Raw genomic sequence first — 18,623 nt, 5'->3', positions numbered from 1 at the left:
AGACTTGTGTGTCACCAAGCTCTCTCATGTCCAAATGACACAATTTACTCTCAAATCTACTCCAGTCAAATTTTACTTAACTTTTGTTTAAATATACCAGGGGAAAAAAGTTTGTAGCATGCTGTTTTTGTATACTTCTAGTAGTTCTTCTCTGTTCAGGCAATGTAGGGAAATCACAAACTGCTAAAAATGAACCCTTTCCCCTTTCTTTTGTAAAAGTCTTTTCCCAGAGTTGTGGTTTATCCTGCTATGTCTCTCTTTCTCTCTCTCTCTCTCTCTCTCTGTGTGTGTGTGTGTGTGTGTGTGTGTGTGTGTGTGTGTGTGTGTGTGTGTGTGTGTGTGTGTGTGTGTGTGTGTGTTGCTTTATTCGGAGATTTGGGCCCTCTTGCTCACCTAATGTAAGTGTAATGATAACAAAACAAGCAGTATTTTAGGCAGAAATACTCTATTTATTCACAACATTTACATGATCCATATGCATAAATAAAAAACATAAAACAAGGCTATTTACATGGCGTGTTGCGCATTGTGCAAACTAAACGTATTTGCGTGCGTGTGCCCGATGAAGTTGAAATAGTGGTGATCGAGTCCCGGTACCGGCGACAAGTATCCACCGTGCTGTTGTGTGTGGGCAGAGAGTGGCACTGTTGGGTATGAGATGCCTGGACTGCGGGCTGAGCTGTGCCACGAGAAGTGTCCCGGTGGACTCTGTTGGTACACGGAGTCACTGGGGCTGTGGTTTTGGTGCTCCGGGGAGGAATGCAGCTGGCTGAGATATTCAGACGGTTCTGGCATCGCGCCGACAGAGCCGAACACAGGCTCGGTGACCACACGGGACTTTGATTGTAAAAAGGCGAGGATCCTTGCGTACTTGATGTCTTTGGTTTCAGCTCTATCCTCTGTGGTCAGGTAGTGCACCAAGTTCTTCATACACTCGTGGTATCCGTAGTGGAAGTAGTTTGCAAATTCAGCAAGTAGTTCGCCTGAAATTAGCCAAAATAAGTGCTGGTTAGAACCCTGCGGGTGACATGTTGAACAACCACTTCGTGGTTTTTGTGGCTCATTCTGGTGCGTAAAACTGGGCATCCGGTGAAACATACATTAAAAAAATAAAGTCTGCCAAATTTTACACGACCAGCACGTTTGAAGCTATTAACTTAGCTGAGAGGATGATGGCAATGTCATGCGTAAAGTACAAGACTTCACTGACCTTTCTCTCTCCCGCGGGGAAAGTCCGCTGAGTGGAGCGCTCGCAGGTACTGCACCGTCATCTCCAAGATTTCAGCTTTCTCTAGTTTTCCAGAATTCTGAGAAAAAATGAATCGTTAAAATTATTTTTAAAAACATTTTAAAATGTTTACATATATAGAAGACTGGACTGCCCTATTAACTTTTTTATTTGTCATTTTAGATGTTATATAATAAAGCTAGTCAACAATAAATATCCGATACATTTCACAGTACCTGTTTAGCCAACGCCATTGGAACTGTTTTTCCCAGTTCGTTCAGGCAACGATTAATGCGGTCCCGTCTTCTTTTCTCGATGACTTTGTGGGAGATTGGAGTTCTCTGTGAAAACAGGGAAAGAGACATCATGAGTAAACGGAATCGTTGTATTGCCGCCCTTTTACGGTCCTAAACAAGCTAATTTTTTTTAAAAAGGAAATCCCACAATTTTCAAAATAATACGAAATAATGTGGAAGAGATCCTAAGAAGAGCTACAAATCCTGGCGGGTTTTGCGCGTCGCGCGCTGTGCTGCTCCAGGAGCGCGCAGCGGCCACCTGCGCTCTCGACAAATTCGTTATCTCTGAGACAAGTAAACGATACTCTGAGTATCGTTTAACGAGTGTAACACATTATAAAGGTTTGTGATAAATGTATTCACACTGCTGCCACCAGATACTGCCAAACTGCATAATATGGTCTTTCACCTCACCAGAAGTTAGGCTTCTCTTTAATGCGCGCCACATGGAGATGCACAAAAGCGTTTTACTCCTCTAAAGTGAAAAGTCCGGAAGATAGCAGTTTTACACTTTTAGCTGTATATAGAGAAGCAAATAATTCCAACAGTGTACTCAAAAGTCTTTAAAAGTGCTAGGTTCCAAATTATTTCTGTCCTCAAAATGCCGAGCGCACAGGGAGCGCATACCTTCCTGTCTTTCATTTTAGATGCCATCAACGAATCCCTGATAAACGTCTTAAAAATGAATTTAGCTCGAAGCTGTAGAGATGTCCTGGTCTGGAAGGTGAAGGAGAAGACTGAGGTCTGAGCAGAAAGCTGTCCTTTATAAAGGATCCATCCAAGGGACTGTCGCATTCATGGTGTAAATTATTCCATGGGATTAGAGACATGCATTGGGTAAATGTGTGCATTTAGGATCAGTTAAAGAAATAGTAAAAATCTAAAGCCATAGGCTAGCAGGGGGGCAAACCTGCTTTGTTAATCCACGTGGCTGTTCAAAAGACACGTGATTACTTTTGGAATATTATTTGCATAGTAACAACCCAGGCGGGAAATAAGAACTGAGCGCTGGGATCGGCTGATCCGGCGGGGCGCACTGTGCGCACTGAAAACAAAGCCGGCGAAAAAAAGAATCGCTTTTTCTTCCAACTCGCGTTTCTCACACGATCGCCTGTTTACAAATCCCAGCAAGCGATCTTAACTCTCATCCAAGCCCGGTCCGAGTTTTAAGGCCTGTCCAGTGTCATTAGAGTAATTAAGTAAGCCTTTAATAGGCTGTTCCGCCAAGTTCAGGGGAGATCTTTTGGAGACGGAGTCCCCCCGTTTGTTCCCGGCGCTTCTCACACGACTTGGTGACACGTCCATCTTTTATGAGAGATGGCAAGCTTTTTGTTTACATTCTTTATTTTGTTGGACTCCTCGGCAGGTGTGTGATTAGCCCTGGCACACGAGCGTCGTCCGCGTCAAGGCCAGCGTCTCCAGCAGCCTCTGGCACACGAGGGTTACCCACCACTGGAGACTCTTTGGAGAGGCTCAATTTGTATCCTATTATCCTATAAGAAAATGTCTATTCACTCGAATGAATAGTTTCATTGGCCTAAATTTTAATAATGCTGTGAAAGAAAGGGAGAAATAAAGAAGAATGCAGCTGGTGTGAACGCGCATTATTCCCCGTCACCTGCAAGATGGGTAGCCTGGAGACCCCTATTCATTTGCCTAATTTCGGTCAACTTAACAAACTTTGGGAGAAATTATACTGCCATTGTTATGAAGGGTGAAGCTTTCTGATCGAATTAACAGCATGTTTTGATCCGGTAAATGTCATTAGAAAGAAAGAAACAATCGCGTTTAAAGGGGCCTGGGTAATGCGCCAAGTGGAGACGCCAAAGCGCAAACAGCACAAAGGGTGCTGGTAAATGCCACAGGGGACTTTTGTACCCTCACATTGCTGAAGTTTTTCTCCCAAACAAAGGGCATTATTTTATACTTGAATACATTTCATACAACAATTGGCTGTTTTCTTCAAACATATTTTCACAGCAAGGTTAACAACAGATTTATTGTGTGCGCTCCTTCTCACAGATTCAAAGTGCTCTCATGCGCCAAAACAGTTTGATCCAGCTCCTTTTTTTTTCTTCCAATGAGAACGTTTTAATCTCGAAACTTTCACTGTGCTTGGATATATTTGATCCTGTGAGCGATGTCGACGAATTAAAAGCGGCGGAGATCGAGAAAGAAAAGCTCACAAGACATCTGAAGCTTTTGGAGAGTTTTTAGAGCACCATGGAGAGAAAAGCGCGAGCGTGCGGGACGGGGGCATAAAATCCAATTACTTGAGTGTGGAGTTTTTAACACTTTTTTTATGTGTTTGTCCTTTGAAATATTGTGGGACTTGTGCGCTGTTGCTTTTGTAAAAGAAACTGAATTAAATACTGGAAGTTTTTGCTGTCAGACTTTAAACGGCAGAGTTGCGTCAGAAGGAAACCAACTCGTGAGTCGGGGTTTCTCAGCCTAACGGTTTTTGTTTCGTAGTGATGCATTAAATGTATTTCATATTCAGATAATTATTGTTGGTAAAACTTCGAATGTTTTGATAAATGGGATATATATTAATAGTTTTTTGTGCCTTGTCAATGAAATCACTTATCTGTCAGCTTTTATCACACCGTGTTTCTCCTTCTTTCTCAGCTTCTGTAACATTTTTGCAGCAAATTAACTGCTTAACTTTTAGTTTGTTCAGGAGCAAAAGCATTACTATCTTTTTTAGAGCATATTAAACAATCTACTTTGAATGAAATCAAACTGCTGCAGAGTCTGTACACTCACTGGGCACAGAATCGCGCTTTCTGGGCTGATTTATCTCGTGCGCACTTGCATTCAGTCGCAAAGCAAGCACCTGTTGAACACCACAGAAAGAAAAAGTTCTTACGGCATTAAAAAACAGCATAAATGTGTAGATTACTTTTGTATTAGCTAATTTAATTCAATTTACTGAGAAATAAACTCTAATGCGGACTTTTGACACAAGAGCGCATATGAATAAATATGCATTTAAATATCACCCTGTTCCCCTAAAATGGCACAAAATGGCAAGTGGTATAAAATGACATTTAAGAGATCTTAGCGAAAATGTAACACAGCAAACTGAATATAAATCAGATGTGAATTCTCTTTGTGAACATTTTAATAAATTTATTGTATATATTTAATAATAGTGTAATAATGTATGTTTAAAGTGAGCCTATAGTATTCCTAACAGGACACATCGCTCATGTTAAATCCATTTTTTAGTTTTACTTTACATGCGAAAGTAGATCAACAGGATCTGAACATAAATCAGATGATTAAGACTCTTTTTGTATGATAATGTTATATGTTGCTCATGTGTGCATGATCAGTTTTTTCTTGCTAAAATTAACTTTTTTGTACAGTTATATCAGCGGGCTGCTAAGGAAATTCAGTGTGGATGTTCAAATGGTTTCTGTTGGCTGTTCAGAGCTCCAGTTTGCACATAAAAGAATAATATTCACCCAGAGGATCTGTTTTTAAGATGACTGACAAGTATGCCTGTGGGAGTCTGGTGCAATCTTTGCATTTTAGGTTATTTTCTAATCATAATAATTTATTTTTTATTTTATTGCAAATGGCATCGCTGCGAGATAAAACCCCCACTGAAACACCATAAACAAGCCTCCAGTCACGAAGCCTAACAGCGGCTCAGTGTGCAGCAGTAGCCGCTGTGGACCGTGTTGTCAGGCGCTGCGCTCTGACCCGTGGTGACCTCTGAGGGTCCCAGACACAATCCTTTGGCTTGGTGCGCCACCCTCCGCCTGAACTGCAGCAGTTCACACGGTCCCCAATGAGCCCGTGGAAATGATCTAAGCTGAGTTCAGACTGCATGGTTAAGCAGCTTCAGGGCCCCTTTGAAAAACGAAGACTGGAACTATTTAAGCCGTTAAAGCTAGAGAAGGAAGCTTGTCCGTTTAAATTCAGACTATTCCTAAAGTAATATCTGGGCCTTTGTCAGAAAAATGCTATTTAATCATAGAGTAGCAAAGAAATCTGCAGAAATATGTGTGAACGTTGCATAAAATACAAACATTCACATACCTCTAAATTACAGTCTTTTATACTTTGACCTGAGTTTCGATTAGCTGGGAGAAACCTTGACTATCATTACACTCTTTAAAGTTTTTAACACTTAAGTCATATTAACACAAGACAAGCATCTGGGACTGTAATATATAAAGTTGAGGACATCTTGTCTCAGAGCGATGCTGTCCAAATCTAGTCCAACTCTCTCTGAAGGGCCTTCCGTTGATACTGACAAAGACCAGAAAGACACATCGCCCATATTTAAAGTCCCACATAGTCATCATCATCATCACAGAGCTCTTCCTTTTTCCTAACTGTGATTCATTGATTTCTTTTTTCATAAATTAGAAAGGAAGGCAGACTTATCAGACTCTGGGGTAACTTCTTGACTTTTAAAACGAAGACTCAAAACGTACACGTTTGGCAACGTTTTGCGTTTACACCGCCAGTTTATCTTTCCATGTCTTTCTGCAGATATCTCCTGCTGAACAGCATGTTTCTGATCAGCAGTTACAGAAGTCTTACATTACTACTGAGCCACAAGAAACTTACAATAAACACATTTTCTCCACAACAAATTATATTGTAATTTTGTCAGAGAGAATTTAGATCCTTTAAAGGAGGCTTGTGATCAAATACTCAACAACAGGAATAATAGCTGCTCTAATGGCAAAAGCGCTCCCTCTTGTGTTACAATCCGGGAAATGCAGTGGCCAGGATCTTTATGCAGAGACGCTGTTCATTATGCTTTCTTTTAAAGACAAATAAACAATATTATAGTGCTCCAGGTTACTGTGGTATGTGATAGATGCTTTCCACTACCAGGAAAAACTCTTTAAAATAAGTTATATAGTCATAAAGTTATATGTCATATATGGTAGTCTGAAAAGAAAATAACTGGACTTCTCAAAGGCATTCATCTTAAATCATTTGAAAACATTGACTTAGATTTGGGATTGGGTTTTATTGTTTTGTTTTGTTTTTTGTCAAGCACTCAAACAAGTCCATGAGAGTTCAATGGGGTAAGTTAGCTGTGTGGTGTTTGCAGATAAACCTAATGAAGAAACAGAAAGGGTGACTTTTGGTGAATTGTAAACTTCTCTGAATGTAAATACTAAATACAAAATTGCATTTAGTATTTACTTGAGTTATCTTTTTCTAATATTAGAGTTTGTTTGACGATTTGAAACATTTAAGTGGACCAAAAAAAGTGAAGTACTCTGGAGGGGGACCTCAGGATCAACGGTCAACAAGAATTTTAGAAATACAATGTTAGAGATATTATAATTCAGTCCACCTCTAGTATATATTTTTTTAAAGTTTCATAAAAGTTTAAATTTGCTGTAGTTTAAAAATACTAAAGTCATCTTAAAGAGGCTTTCCAATTCCCAAAGCTTCAAATCTCACAGAAAATTGTTCGTGAACGTCGTATCCAAAATAGAAAGATTACATAATGGTTCCCATAATTGTTTGCAGTTTAAGTTGTTTATTGGCTACCGTCTAAATTTAACAAGTGCATACAGCTGTGAAAAAGGTAGAATTTTTCCCTTTCAGATAGTGGCTTGTAGTAGTGTGAAATGCAGCATATGAGTACATATGTAATGTAAATGCTTATCTCTAAACTGTAGTTGGTAAAAATTTGACAGTATGCTTGTTTACTTTGTACAACTCGGTGCTGTTTGTAAAGCCAGAGTTATCAGAGGTGGTTACGATGTAGGTGAGGGAAACAGGTCACCTTTAACCTCTCTGGTGGTGATATAACAGACTGCCAGTGACTTCATAGCGAGCATTATTGATTCTCTGTTTCAGAGTGTGCACCCTTTTTTTATTGCTGTTGCTGTTTTTCCAGTCTTTGGGTTGGTTCATTGCCTTTATGGATTTCTGTCGTCATAGCTGTCTTAAAAGGTGTTTTTATGTCACCATAATGTTAAATTATAATGTTTGTCAAATGACTTTCAGTTTCCTGTTGCAGGTTGTCTAAGGGGAGGAGGATCAGGTTTCTTGATAAGAGCACTTTTGTCTCTCAGTAAGAAGGTCCTGTGTTTTTTAAACTCCCAGAGTCGAAACATGTTAACCAGTGACTCAAAATTGACTTCAGATATGAATCTGAAGCTGAATGATTGGCTCCACGTGTTAGCCCTGACCTGTCCAGAGTACACCCTGCCTGCCACGTATGACAGCTTGGATAAGCTCCAGCCCCCTGTGACTGTGAATTTGATAAGCAAGAGATGTCAATTCCATTTTTAAATTATAGACCACATACACCGCGTTCCAAATTATTATGCAAATGGTATTTTTCTCTGTTTTTCCTAAATAGTGGATTCAAATGACAGTCGGCATAATTTTTGAGTCATCGACCAATAGAGTATAATTCAAATGTTACTGAACAAAACTCCCAATGAAAACATTTTTTTAAAATAAAAAACTTAAAACGCACTGTTCCAAATTATTACGCACACAGAGTTTCAAAAGATTTTATAGGTTGTAGAGAATTGAAAATGGTCATTTGTTGAATTTGCAGCATTAGTAGATCAATTTCATTGAAATCAAAAGCTATTTCAATCAAAAACATCTTAACAGGTCAAGTTACATATTAACATAGGACCACTTATTTGATAGCAGTTTTGCAATTCTTGCATCCATGGAACTTGTAAGTTTTTGGAAGGTTTCTACTTGAATGTCTTTGCAGGATGTCAGAAGAGTCTCCCAGGGCTGCTGTTTGGATGTGAACTGCCTCCCACCCTCATATGTTTTTGCTTGAGGATGCTCCAAGGGGTCTCAGTAGGACTGAAGTTGGGGAAGAATGGGTACCACACCGTGAGGTCCTCTCCTTTTTCCTCTTGTTGTAGTAGCATGAGATGGTGCATTGTCTTGCATGAAGATGGTTGTGTTGCAGAAGGCACAGTTCTTCTCTTTCTACCATGGAAAGTGGTCAGTCAGAAACTCCACATACTGTGCAGAGGTCATTTTCACACCTTCAGGGACCCTAAAGGGGCCGACCAGCTCTCTCCCCGCGATTCCGGCTCAAAACATGACTCCACCACCTCCTTGCTGATGACGCAGCCTTGCTGGGACATGGTGGCCTTCCACCAGCCATCCACCACTCCATCTGGACCATCCAGGGTTGCACTGCATTCATCAGTGAACAAAACTGTTTGAAAATTAGTCTTCTTGTAGTTCTGGGCCCACTGTAGCCGTTTCTGCTTGTGAGCCTTGGTTAGGGGTGGCCGAATATAAGGTTTATGCACAACAGCAAGTCTCTGGAGGATCCTACACCTTGATGTTCGCAGGACTCCAGAGGCACCAGCAGCTTCAAATATGTGTTTGCTGCTTTGTTATGGCCTTTTAGCAGCTGCTCTCTTAGTCTGATGCATTTGTCTGGCAGAAACCTTCATCATTGTGCCTTTGTCTGCACAAACCCGTGTGTGCTCTGACTCAGCCACAAATCTCTTAACATTATGGTGATCACGCTTAAATTTTCATGAAATATCTAAGATTTTCATTACGTGTCCAAGGAATTCAACTATTTCACGCTTTTCAGCAGCAGAGGGATCATTTTTCCTTCCTATACTGCCTGAAAATTGGTGATTTGCTTAATAATGTGAAATATCCTTCTTTAGTAGTTTTTCCTTTAATTGGGCTCACCTGGCAAACTAATGATCATAGGTGTCCGAGATTGTTTTCAGTGATACAAAGAGTCCTGAGACACAATTCCATCCATGGGTTTAATTAAAAAACAACTTATTTAATCTTTATGACACTTAAACACAATTTGCATAATAATTTGGAACGCGGTGTACAGCCTGCTTTGATCTTATGTGGGCCGAGCCAGTGCAACTTAAGTAGACTTTGACTGCACATCTAAACCCTGAGATATTTTAATATAAGAAAAGAACTACAGTTCCAATTAAAAATTCTCGTTCCAGAGTTCTTTTAACAAGATAAAGAGTATACCTCTTTCCAAAACTAAACATGAAAAACTAGACATGAAAAAGATTTTAGATACCCCCCTCATAATTGAAACAATTTTCAAACTTAGAAAACTAAAACCCTGGTTCTAGTATTTGTTAGTTTGCTAAAGGACATGGTTATTGAGGACATCTACGAGGCTGTGAGTCGACTGCTTTCAAAAAGTTGTGTTTTTATTGTAATGCCTGCGGTGAATTTACTAAATCTGGCCTCTGACACTTGCCCTCCATACAGTAATCATTAAAAACACTAAAACCAACACAGAATTGAATAAAAACTCAACATTTTCAAACAACAAAAGTTAAACCAAAATAAGAAGATAAGCCCTGGAAGCTAACTGAAACTACACCGAATTAAAAAACAAAAAGTCAAAATGAAATAAAAATTAATTAGAAAATACAAAACTAAGATAATTGTGATTGTAACTTTATGTGTTCAAATTGTGTATGTAAGTATATTTTATGTATTCCACTAGTGGCATGTGCAGTGGGACAGTGGATATATTGGAAAAAGATGTTGAAGATGGAAAATGAGGAAAGGCAGCAGATAGAATAAGAAGACTTACATATTTGACTAATGACAAACACATGATAAATGTTCAAAGTACCCTGTTTAAGATTCAAGTGGTGATTTCTGGCTGGTGCTTGATTGTCTGGTTGTCAGGTAGTAGTTGTTAACAGGTGTTCACATAACTTCTTTGAAAAGCTTGTAATTGAGTATTTTTACATTGTTGAATTGGAACTTTTAATTTAAGGTGCCTTCAGGTGCCACCTTAAATTGACAGGACAAATGGAGCTGCAGATGTTTAGTCTATTCTTTAATCAAATGAACTCTCTAAAGGACTGACTGTATATTTTAAGTTGGGGGTGGAAATAACTTCAAATAGTCTCACTGCAGTCATTCACTAAACCTCTAAACACTATTCTCCTGAGTAGCAATTAAAAAAAAAGTAAGGGTGTCTTAAAATTAGCTAGTATTCGTTAATTACTCGATTCGGATGTACCTGATTTCATTCACATGGATGTGAAACGCTCTATCGACCGTCACAACTAACTGACCAATGACCGAACGCCTCTCAGACTTTACGAAAGCAACACGTGAAGCCGCCTCTGATTGGCTGGTAGCTGCACCAGCTGAACAAAGTGTAAACCGCCACTGCCGCCCGCTGCTGCTTCTGCTGCCGCTGCTTCCTCAAGAAACACGTCAAAGTCTGCTGCTGCAAACAGGTTAGTGCCAACATTTGACTCTTAAAAACCGAAAAAAAGGCAGCGTAGCTCTGAGCTCCTCTACCGAGGCCCGTGTGCAAAAGTTAGAGCAGGATGAAGCCACCGAAAGGGCTGCTCTTATTGTTGCTTTAAATAGACCAGACCCCAGCCTCGTTTTATGTCTTTTCTCCGCATTATATCTTCGTTTCCGCTAATCTGACGATGAGCAGCGTGATATTTAGTGCGTGATCAGAACGAGCTGTTCATTTTTGATGTTTGTGGGTCTGTTTATCAGCGACAAACCCGCGTGTAGGCTGAACGGACCAGCCCTCTGAAAAGAAAACAGACAGGGACACGTAGCAACAGGGATGAAACCGTCACCAACGCCTCTGATGATAATCCTTTTTCTTTTTTTTTCAAAAAAACTTTTTTATTTCATATGTATTATTTCTTTATTACTAACATCACTGCTGATAGTCGGTGTGAGCGTGCTGCTCGCGCACGTCATTGTTAAATAAAGATAAGTGGACAAGGAGTAACAATGTAACTGTTATCTACTGTGGTGGCATCCCGCCAAATCACTCATAACTCCGCCTGTGGTGTGTGTGTGTGTGTGTGTGCGCGCGCGCGCGCGTGTGCGTGTGTGAATGAGTGACCAAAGTGGTCCACACCGGATAGTAGTAGCGCGTGCTGCTGTTTCCTCCAATTTCCACTCAATGTCAAAATGTTGGCGACATCTATTTTGTTTAAAATGAGAACATGGCTTTTAGTGAAGCCACCGCCGTGAACTTGAACTGTTTGTTTTTTTTCCGCTTTTGGAAAGTTGTAAACTTTGAGAATAAATCTGAAAACACGGATTGAGAGTTTAAAGGTTTTGTTTTTGCTTTCTGACCACAGTGTGTAGCTGTGCAGGACCAAGTTGCTGTTTTAAGGATGATGTGCTAAGCAACAGGCAGATATTCCAGGAACTTTCCATGTCCTTACCAGTGACCAGTGGAGCATATCATAGTGACACAATGTCTTTGACGTTCTCATTAGAGATCCACCATTGTAGTTTTCTTGGCCTATTCCAATTTCTGATTTTTCACCTAGTGTGACTTGCCCATAGTGATTTTTGTGTATTTAGGATTTTTTGTGATAAAGACTTATTTAAATGTGACAGGCTTCTGTAAGTTATATACTTTTCTCTCAAAACTGAAAGTAAACTGTCCTGCCCCTGGAAAAAGTTACAAATAATGAATGAACATGAGTTGCTGTACACCCACCTTTACCTGACATATTTTACCACAACTAACAAGTGCAGCAGATTTATTTATAAAAATAAATGTCTGGTACTTACATAATTTTTCTGTATTTTTATATTGTTACCAGATAACAGATCATCAACCTTTTCCCTTTTTTCTATTCCTCTCCCCATAACTGATCTGATCCTTTGCTCATACCGAGGCTGCTAGCCATTTTGCCTTTGTTAGCTTCTTAAAAATGTCCACGTTTAAGTGTCTTTTTAAGTTTGTTGTTTCAGATATGTTTGCAGCTTACTTTAGTGACCGTTACGTCGAGTTTGCGTGGGACTATTTGCCTGTGCTGCCATGTGTGAGTAATGCATGCATGACCAGCCAGTCACCAATCCACGTTAAGAACAGTGGAAACTGTGTAATTCTGGTTCCTGGCTGGTCAATCAGTGCATCTCAATTTCTTTCTCCACAGCTATTCTGACTGGCCTGTGATTGCTGCCCCTTTGAGATGCAGATGGCCATCATTTACTCTACATTCAATTGTAGCTCTTTCATTTGCCAGCAGATACTTTATATCTTGCCTACTTGTGCTGGAGGACAACATGCATGTTCCAGATATCAAATTAAACATAAGATTGTTGAGCAGACTCACTTTCATGCATATTAGACAAATCAAGCAGGTTTAACAGCTTGTTGAAATGTGAAGCATTCGTGTGTTTAGAATTAACTGCAGATATGAGAAAAACAGCAGGTTTTCCACTCAAAAGCTGGACTGTTTCTGTCATTTCCCCTCAAAGGAAAAAAATCTCTCAGACTAGAAGTCATGGACAGCTGGTAGCCGGTAGTTGGATACTTGAGTATTATGAATAAGTTCCAGCCTCTTCTATAAGAAAGAAAATGAGGTGAAAGTGAATCATAATTGAGTGCTTAGCAGTCAGTTGTTGGTGTACATCACTTTTTGGAGAGCAGCTCTGATATGTGCTTGTGTCTGAAGGCGTTTTTATGCAAACTTCCTCTAACAGGAATCTCTGGAATGCCGCCTGCTGTTTTCCTCCCATTTTAAACCCAATTTTTGAAACACTAGGTAATGCTGTTGCGGTCATGCAGGGCAGTCACATGAACAGTTACCATAAAGATGCAATCGTTTGGGCGGTTTTAGTACTCAAGTAGAGGAGCTTTCATTAAAGCAAACCCTTTGCCATGTGGCCTTTAGTCTTTCGACAGTACCAGTATCAGCCTTTCTGTCTGCTTTGGTGCTAGCAAGGTGGAAGGGCTGAGCTGGATGATGTTTACACAACAATCAGCTCTGGCGTGCTGCTTTTGTGGCAGATTGCTTATAAAATAAAATAGTAGTTACATTCTTGGAAAAGATGATCCAAAATCAAGAGGATCTTGGAGGATCCCCCTTTTTTTCCTTTTAGCACCTCTTTAATGGAAAAAACTGCTAAATGGATTCAAGTTTGCCACAAGTCCACTGACATTTCCAGCCCTCCATGTGATCTGTGTTAATTAGCACATGTTAGCAAGCACAACTATTTACCGTGTAAATAGTGCTTGCTAAACTTCAGATTGGCAGCAAATCTTAGCGATTTAAAGGATGGTGATGCAAATTAAAGCATAATGATGCTTTTGGGGTTTTATAATGTAATGTTTCACTGTGAAAGCACTAGTCAGGTTGTTTTTTTGCTTTGCCCCAATGGTGTGTCGGGAGTTGTTAAGAGTTGTGTGACCTTTATCCTACATAAGCGAGCTCGTCCTCCACCCTCTCTTTCCCCCTCTACATTTCTCCGCTGTGTGACCACGTGACTTGGAGTGTGTGGTTTCATCAAGGAGGTTATGACCTGCAATCTTTAGTCTGGTTGTCTTGTGCAAGGTCAGGTCATGTGTCCAAAAACCAGGGTTAAAAGTCACAGTCAGCCAGAGGATCGCAGGACATGAGAGACTATAGTGAAGCCTCATACGAGTTAAAGCAGGCCTCCTGTAGCTGTGCTGGGATGTCTCTCAGTGTAATGCTGGTCATGTCAGTTGGTCTGCCACGTTGATCACATAAAAATGGGTGGAGGTCTTCTCTTCCTGTGCGTCTTTCAGAGTGCCCCTCATCTGCCACGCTAATCAGGAAAAACTGGTTTGTCAGTTGCCTTTAGGGTGTGTGAATGCCCTTGTGAATTTATACTGTATGCAAGGATATCTCATTACATACATAAGAATATATTGACTCCTCTTTTTTTTTTTTTTTTTTTTTTTCTTTTAATCACTTCCTAGGCGCTGTGCTGTGCTTTATTTTCAAACTGTTGAATTACCAGTGAGGTTTTTGGTGTGTTTCCTTTCACCAGTGAGAAAGCTGTTGTCAAGTTTCAACACATGTTGCATTAAGCCTGGTCTCATCATGAAGAAGTTATGATATCGTGTCTCGGAGTACAAAAAAAGTGTGCGCTTTAGTGAGCAATTTAAAGAAGAAAGTCTTTAACAGACCAACAATGATGAAGTGGAGCAGGCACTGATTTATAGATGCGCACGGTGATGATTTACACTGAAATACCATGCTAGTTTCTTTATCTTGGTATATCAGAAAAGAATTGTACTGTTACATATCTCAGTTAAACACAAAGTGCTTTTTAGAAGACCCTAAAATGGGCAAGATGCAGAAGATGCCCTCAGAGATCGGTTTATGATTCACTCTTCTCAGACCATTGCAACCTGACACCACACAGACTTTGCACCAAGGAGCTAGCAGGTTATAACCGTTTAATGTTCGCCTGTATGGACCTTTGTGTTGTCACATGCAACTCCATCAGGGTCAGCGTGCATGTGTGAAAATGGTTTTAGCTACTGTCAAAACCATGTGTTCTCACACAGCAGAAGCAGTGCTTCACTGCCAGACACTAACTGATGCTTTTTTATTTCTCAGCTGGACCTACTATTGACCGCATTCGGGTCTGAAAGAGGAAGCCAGTGTGGAAGTGCTTCAAACCTGCATTCTTTCTAATGGCAGGTTATGTGCGTTATGGTCCTATTTTGAGTAAAATAGACAATAAGGGGTATGCTTTAGGGAGTGGCGACTTTGGGATTAACAAGTCCCTGCCATATGAGCGTGCAGCGTCCTTGGTTTCTCAGTTAGTTCCACCGCTCACCTGTGAAGTTTGGTTTCAACAAAAGAAATTTAAACATTTATTTTAGTACAGCCATAACACAACACACATTATTTAATTTACTTAAAAAAGACACTTACTGTTTTAGTTATACTGTATACCACCCCAGTTCATGTAAAGCTGAGAGAAAGCAGCTGACTTGTTAAGATGGGATTATGTTTTATGTGTTTAAAAGCTTAATGTTTAACCCTCCCCTCCTTTAATAAGGTAGTAATAATGAGATTAAACAGGTTTATCTGATGCTCAACAACTGACTAAGCAGCTCAGTATCACACTGCTTTAAGGTTTCAGATGTCTTGCATCATTCCTCTAAGAGGAACCAAAGCATTTCAGAAGAATTCAAGTATGACTGACCAACTGTGCTTTTTTTGTTGCTTCCTGACTGTGGTAAGAGTGTCTCTTATACCAAACAGCTGTAACCTGCCTGCAAGCTTGAGGCTGTTGCGAACTTATCTTCATGTTCTGTTATGTGTCAAATGAACCCACTGCCCCTCCACCTCTTTTTTCCAGTGCCTTATGTTTGTGGGGTGACTGCCGAGCTGGCTCTGCCATTGGCTCCTCATCCTCCCAGGCCAAGTATGGTTAGTGGGGGTGGTGGTGGGTGTAGTGGTACCTTTTGCCTCTGACAACTCTTAGCAAAGCATGACACCAGTGTCATGTGCCACTGCTGGCCATCAAACAGAAACACGTACTCTCAGAGTAGGTCTGTAATGAACACTCGCAAAATAAGATGTGTGAAGATGTCACTCGGTCTGTGCAGCGTGTGGTTTACTGATGCAAATAATAAATTATTGAACCAAGATTGTTTAGTTATTTCTATATAAAACCAATTAAAACAAAATCAGGTTTGTTTCCGCTTACAAAACAATATTTTTACAATATTAACACAACACAATCAAATCTCCAAATTTCTTAGGTTTGTATTTTAAAATGTTAAATGATTTTATAAACTCATTCTTAATTTATTAGGTCATTTGGATCCCTGCAGGCTGTCTTGTATGGTAGGCTAGTGTAGGATTTTTGCATCAGTGTGATCTGTAAATAAAGGAGTGGATACAACGACATTGCCTTTGTACCTGATGAAGATCAGTGTGGCATAAACACTGTAATTTAATAAAGGGGTTAGTAGTAAGCGAGACATGTGCATGAGTTACATTTAGTCATTTTTTTGGGACTTTTTTTCTCTGTTGCTCATTAAGGAGTTCAGAGATTTTGAACGAGTTGTTTATCGGTGTGAAACCCAACTTATGCAAATGAGGTCCTATTTTTAAATGTATACTTTACTTGTGACCAACAGGTCCAGAAAAACAGCTGTAAAAACGGTGTCCTGTGAATGTTTTGAAACATGATATAAATAAAAATATGGAAGAAACACCCTTCAACCATGTTATTTTTCAGTTTGTCCATCAGAGGGCGCACTGATATTTCCAGTTTGTTTGGATCACTACAGTTAAATAAATAACTAAATATGTAAGAAACGTAAACAAAATCTATTTACATTCCGTGTGTCCCAAAGAAAGAAAGATATCAGCCGATATATCAGAATATCACATTTAAATCACCGAATATCGGTGATTTAAATGTGGTATTCTGTATTCAGTATCAGTCTTAAAAATTAAAAATGGGTTGAACTCTTAAAATTATTCATATCCACACTGGGTTTTCTTGACTCCATGCATGTCTACACTTTAGCCTGCAAGCTTCCTTTACTTTTCACAAAAAATCTGCTTCAATATAGCCACAACTTATCACACTTATTCGACTCAGTCAAGAGCCAGAAGACTTTAAATCCATGTAGAAACTCGTCTTAGTTAGCCATCATTATTTGGAAATGTTATTTTATTCATCTTAGACACGAAGGACTCTGCACATATGGTTTGCACACATTATTTGGTGACTTTGTACATTCTGAGACGAGTGTATGTTGGTGTCGACATCTCTGCTATATCAGGTCTGTCAACATATCTATCACACAGAATACACAGCATGACATATAATCAGTACGTACCTCTTTGTTCCACAGCTTCATTAGATTGGCTGCTCAGCAACAGAAGAACTTAACACTCCGTTTGTGTAGATAAAGACAATGTGTGATAAGATACTGGTGATTCACTCTTGAATAAACATAAATAAAAATGCTCGAATCACTCAGATCAGCTTTCAGTTTGTTCTGAGCTTTTTCTAAGATTACTTTTAAGCTACTTTTACAAACAGACAAATGCACACCTGTGTTCACAAACACAAAAAGCTCACATCAGTAAAGAAACCGGCAATGAGTTTGAGTTACCCGTTAGCTAAACAGTACCTCAGTGAGTGACTTGTGTGGTGTGTCGTGTGTGTGTGTGTGTGTGTGTGTGTGTGTGTGTGTGTGTGTGTGTGTGTGTGTGTTTGAAAGGGGCGTGTTTCTGCTATTCATAGTTGTGAGAACTTCAGAGGTCTATTAGAGGTCAGTCTGAGTCCTTCTAATAGCAACTGCAGCAGCACAGGGCCTTTCAAATATCCACTGTGGCCACGGTCTCGACCTTTCTTCAGACACACGCTGTGAGCAGTGAGTAAAGAGATTGATTTTTATTTCTGCCTGTCAATAATCGGTGCTTAGATTTGTGAAAATGTACTTAGCTGCACTTAAGGTTGTCCTTGAGGTGATTTGAAAGAGATGTTATTGCTGCTTCTCTTTTATAGTGTTTAAAAATACAGTTTAATCTAACGTTTATGATTTCGGAACCTTTTATTTTCCTTCCGAGAGGATAAACAGATCCGAACACTTGTAATGAATGTAGCCTTTACTTTGTGGTTTGTTCTTCAATATAAAAATTCTCATCTCAGCTCAGTTTACAGTAGTTATTTGTCATTTAACATGTGTATATATAAATTTAATTGAATCCACAATTATAAGTCAATGACAGCGTCACTGCAGAACTTTGTGCCAGTTGGCAGTGGTTCCATTTGTCACAGGTTTGTTGATAATAATAGAAGTAGGTGAAAAGTCAATTGTTGTTGCTGCTCGCTCATTTACCCCACAGAGGTCAAAAGAGCTAAACACAGTTCATGTGCTTCCAGCCGCCCAGGCTGATTTAAAAAAAATGTGAGCTGCACAGAAGGCCGCGTGAAAAGTTGTAGGTCTAAATGATTATTTAATGTGCTGCTTCCATATTAACTCGTAATAATTAAAAAAAAATTCTAGTTGACTATTTTAGTGAATTTAAATAGGTTTTTCCGTCTTCGGGCTTCTCTTATTTCATTTAACATGTCATTAAAAATCAGGCATTCAGCCTACTTGTGACTCACTTTTATTGTTGTATGAATATTTTATTAGAATAGAGCCATATGTCCATGAGAGTGAAGAGCGAGCCCAGCCCAGTGAGCTCATTTCTAAACCATCCAAAGCAGAAAGCTTCTCTTCCTTTTGTTCAGCATCTGCGGTCGCCCATCTTGTTATATTTCCACTGAGGTTTGTGATCAGAAAATGTGTCGGGAGTCATTTTTTTTTCCCCCATGTCCTTGTT

The 18,623-nt window shown here is 39.7% G+C and overlaps 2 protein-coding genes across 5 annotated transcripts in view; one reads left to right on the top strand and one right to left on the bottom strand.

Moving 5' to 3' along the window:
• Positions 1-329: 329 nt before the first annotated feature.
• helt (helt bHLH transcription factor) lies at positions 330-17,355 on the bottom strand. 2 transcript variants are annotated; one of them, XM_040024116.1, is made up of 4 exons: positions 17,126-17,355; positions 1,465-1,569; positions 1,211-1,307; positions 330-983 (listed from the first exon to the last, which is right to left on the bottom strand). In XM_040024116.1, the coding sequence occupies exons 1-4, from the start codon at positions 17,144-17,146 to the stop codon at positions 508-510; spliced, it is 699 nt and encodes a 232-aa protein (XP_039880050.1). In that variant the 5' UTR covers positions 17,147-17,355; the 3' UTR covers positions 330-507. The 2 variants fall into 2 exon arrangements, with proteins under 2 accessions (XP_039880050.1, XP_039880049.1); XM_040024115.1 differs by lacking the exon at positions 17,126-17,355 and adding an exon at positions 2,152-2,636 and having other exon boundaries at positions 333-983.
• Positions 10,612-18,623, top strand: part of acsl1a (acyl-CoA synthetase long chain family member 1a) — an 18,997-nt gene continuing 10,985 nt past the window's right edge. For 2 of the 3 annotated variants that reach the window (XM_040024111.1, XM_040024113.1), the window contains exon 1: positions 10,612-10,754. The gene's annotated coding sequence lies outside the window, so the exon portion shown is untranslated. Of the gene's footprint in view, positions 10,755-17,356; positions 17,666-18,623 lie in introns of those variants that run through there. The other variant, XM_040024112.1, reaches the window with a different exon arrangement.

Source organism: Simochromis diagramma, unplaced genomic scaffold, assembly GCF_900408965.1.
Source record: "Simochromis diagramma unplaced genomic scaffold, fSimDia1.1 OVJJ01000302.1, whole genome shotgun sequence".
Classification (NCBI taxonomy): domain Eukaryota; kingdom Metazoa; phylum Chordata; class Actinopteri; order Cichliformes; family Cichlidae; genus Simochromis; species Simochromis diagramma.
The sequence above is the reverse complement of the archived record's forward strand: the minus strand, read 5'-3'. Positions and strand labels throughout refer to the sequence as shown.

Coding starts and splice junctions, on each gene's coding strand:
- helt (XM_040024115.1), bottom strand. CDS start 2,319: ATGCGACAGTCCCTTGGATGGATCCTTTATAAAGGACAGCTTTCTGCT. Junction 1,308..1,464: donor CAATGGCGTTGGCTAAACAG/GTACTGTGAAAT, acceptor ATTTTTTCTCAG/AATTCTGGAAAACTAGAGAA. Junction 984..1,210: donor TCCCCGCGGGAGAGAGAAAG/GTCAGTGAAGTC, acceptor GGCTAATTTCAG/GCGAACTACTTGCTGAATTT.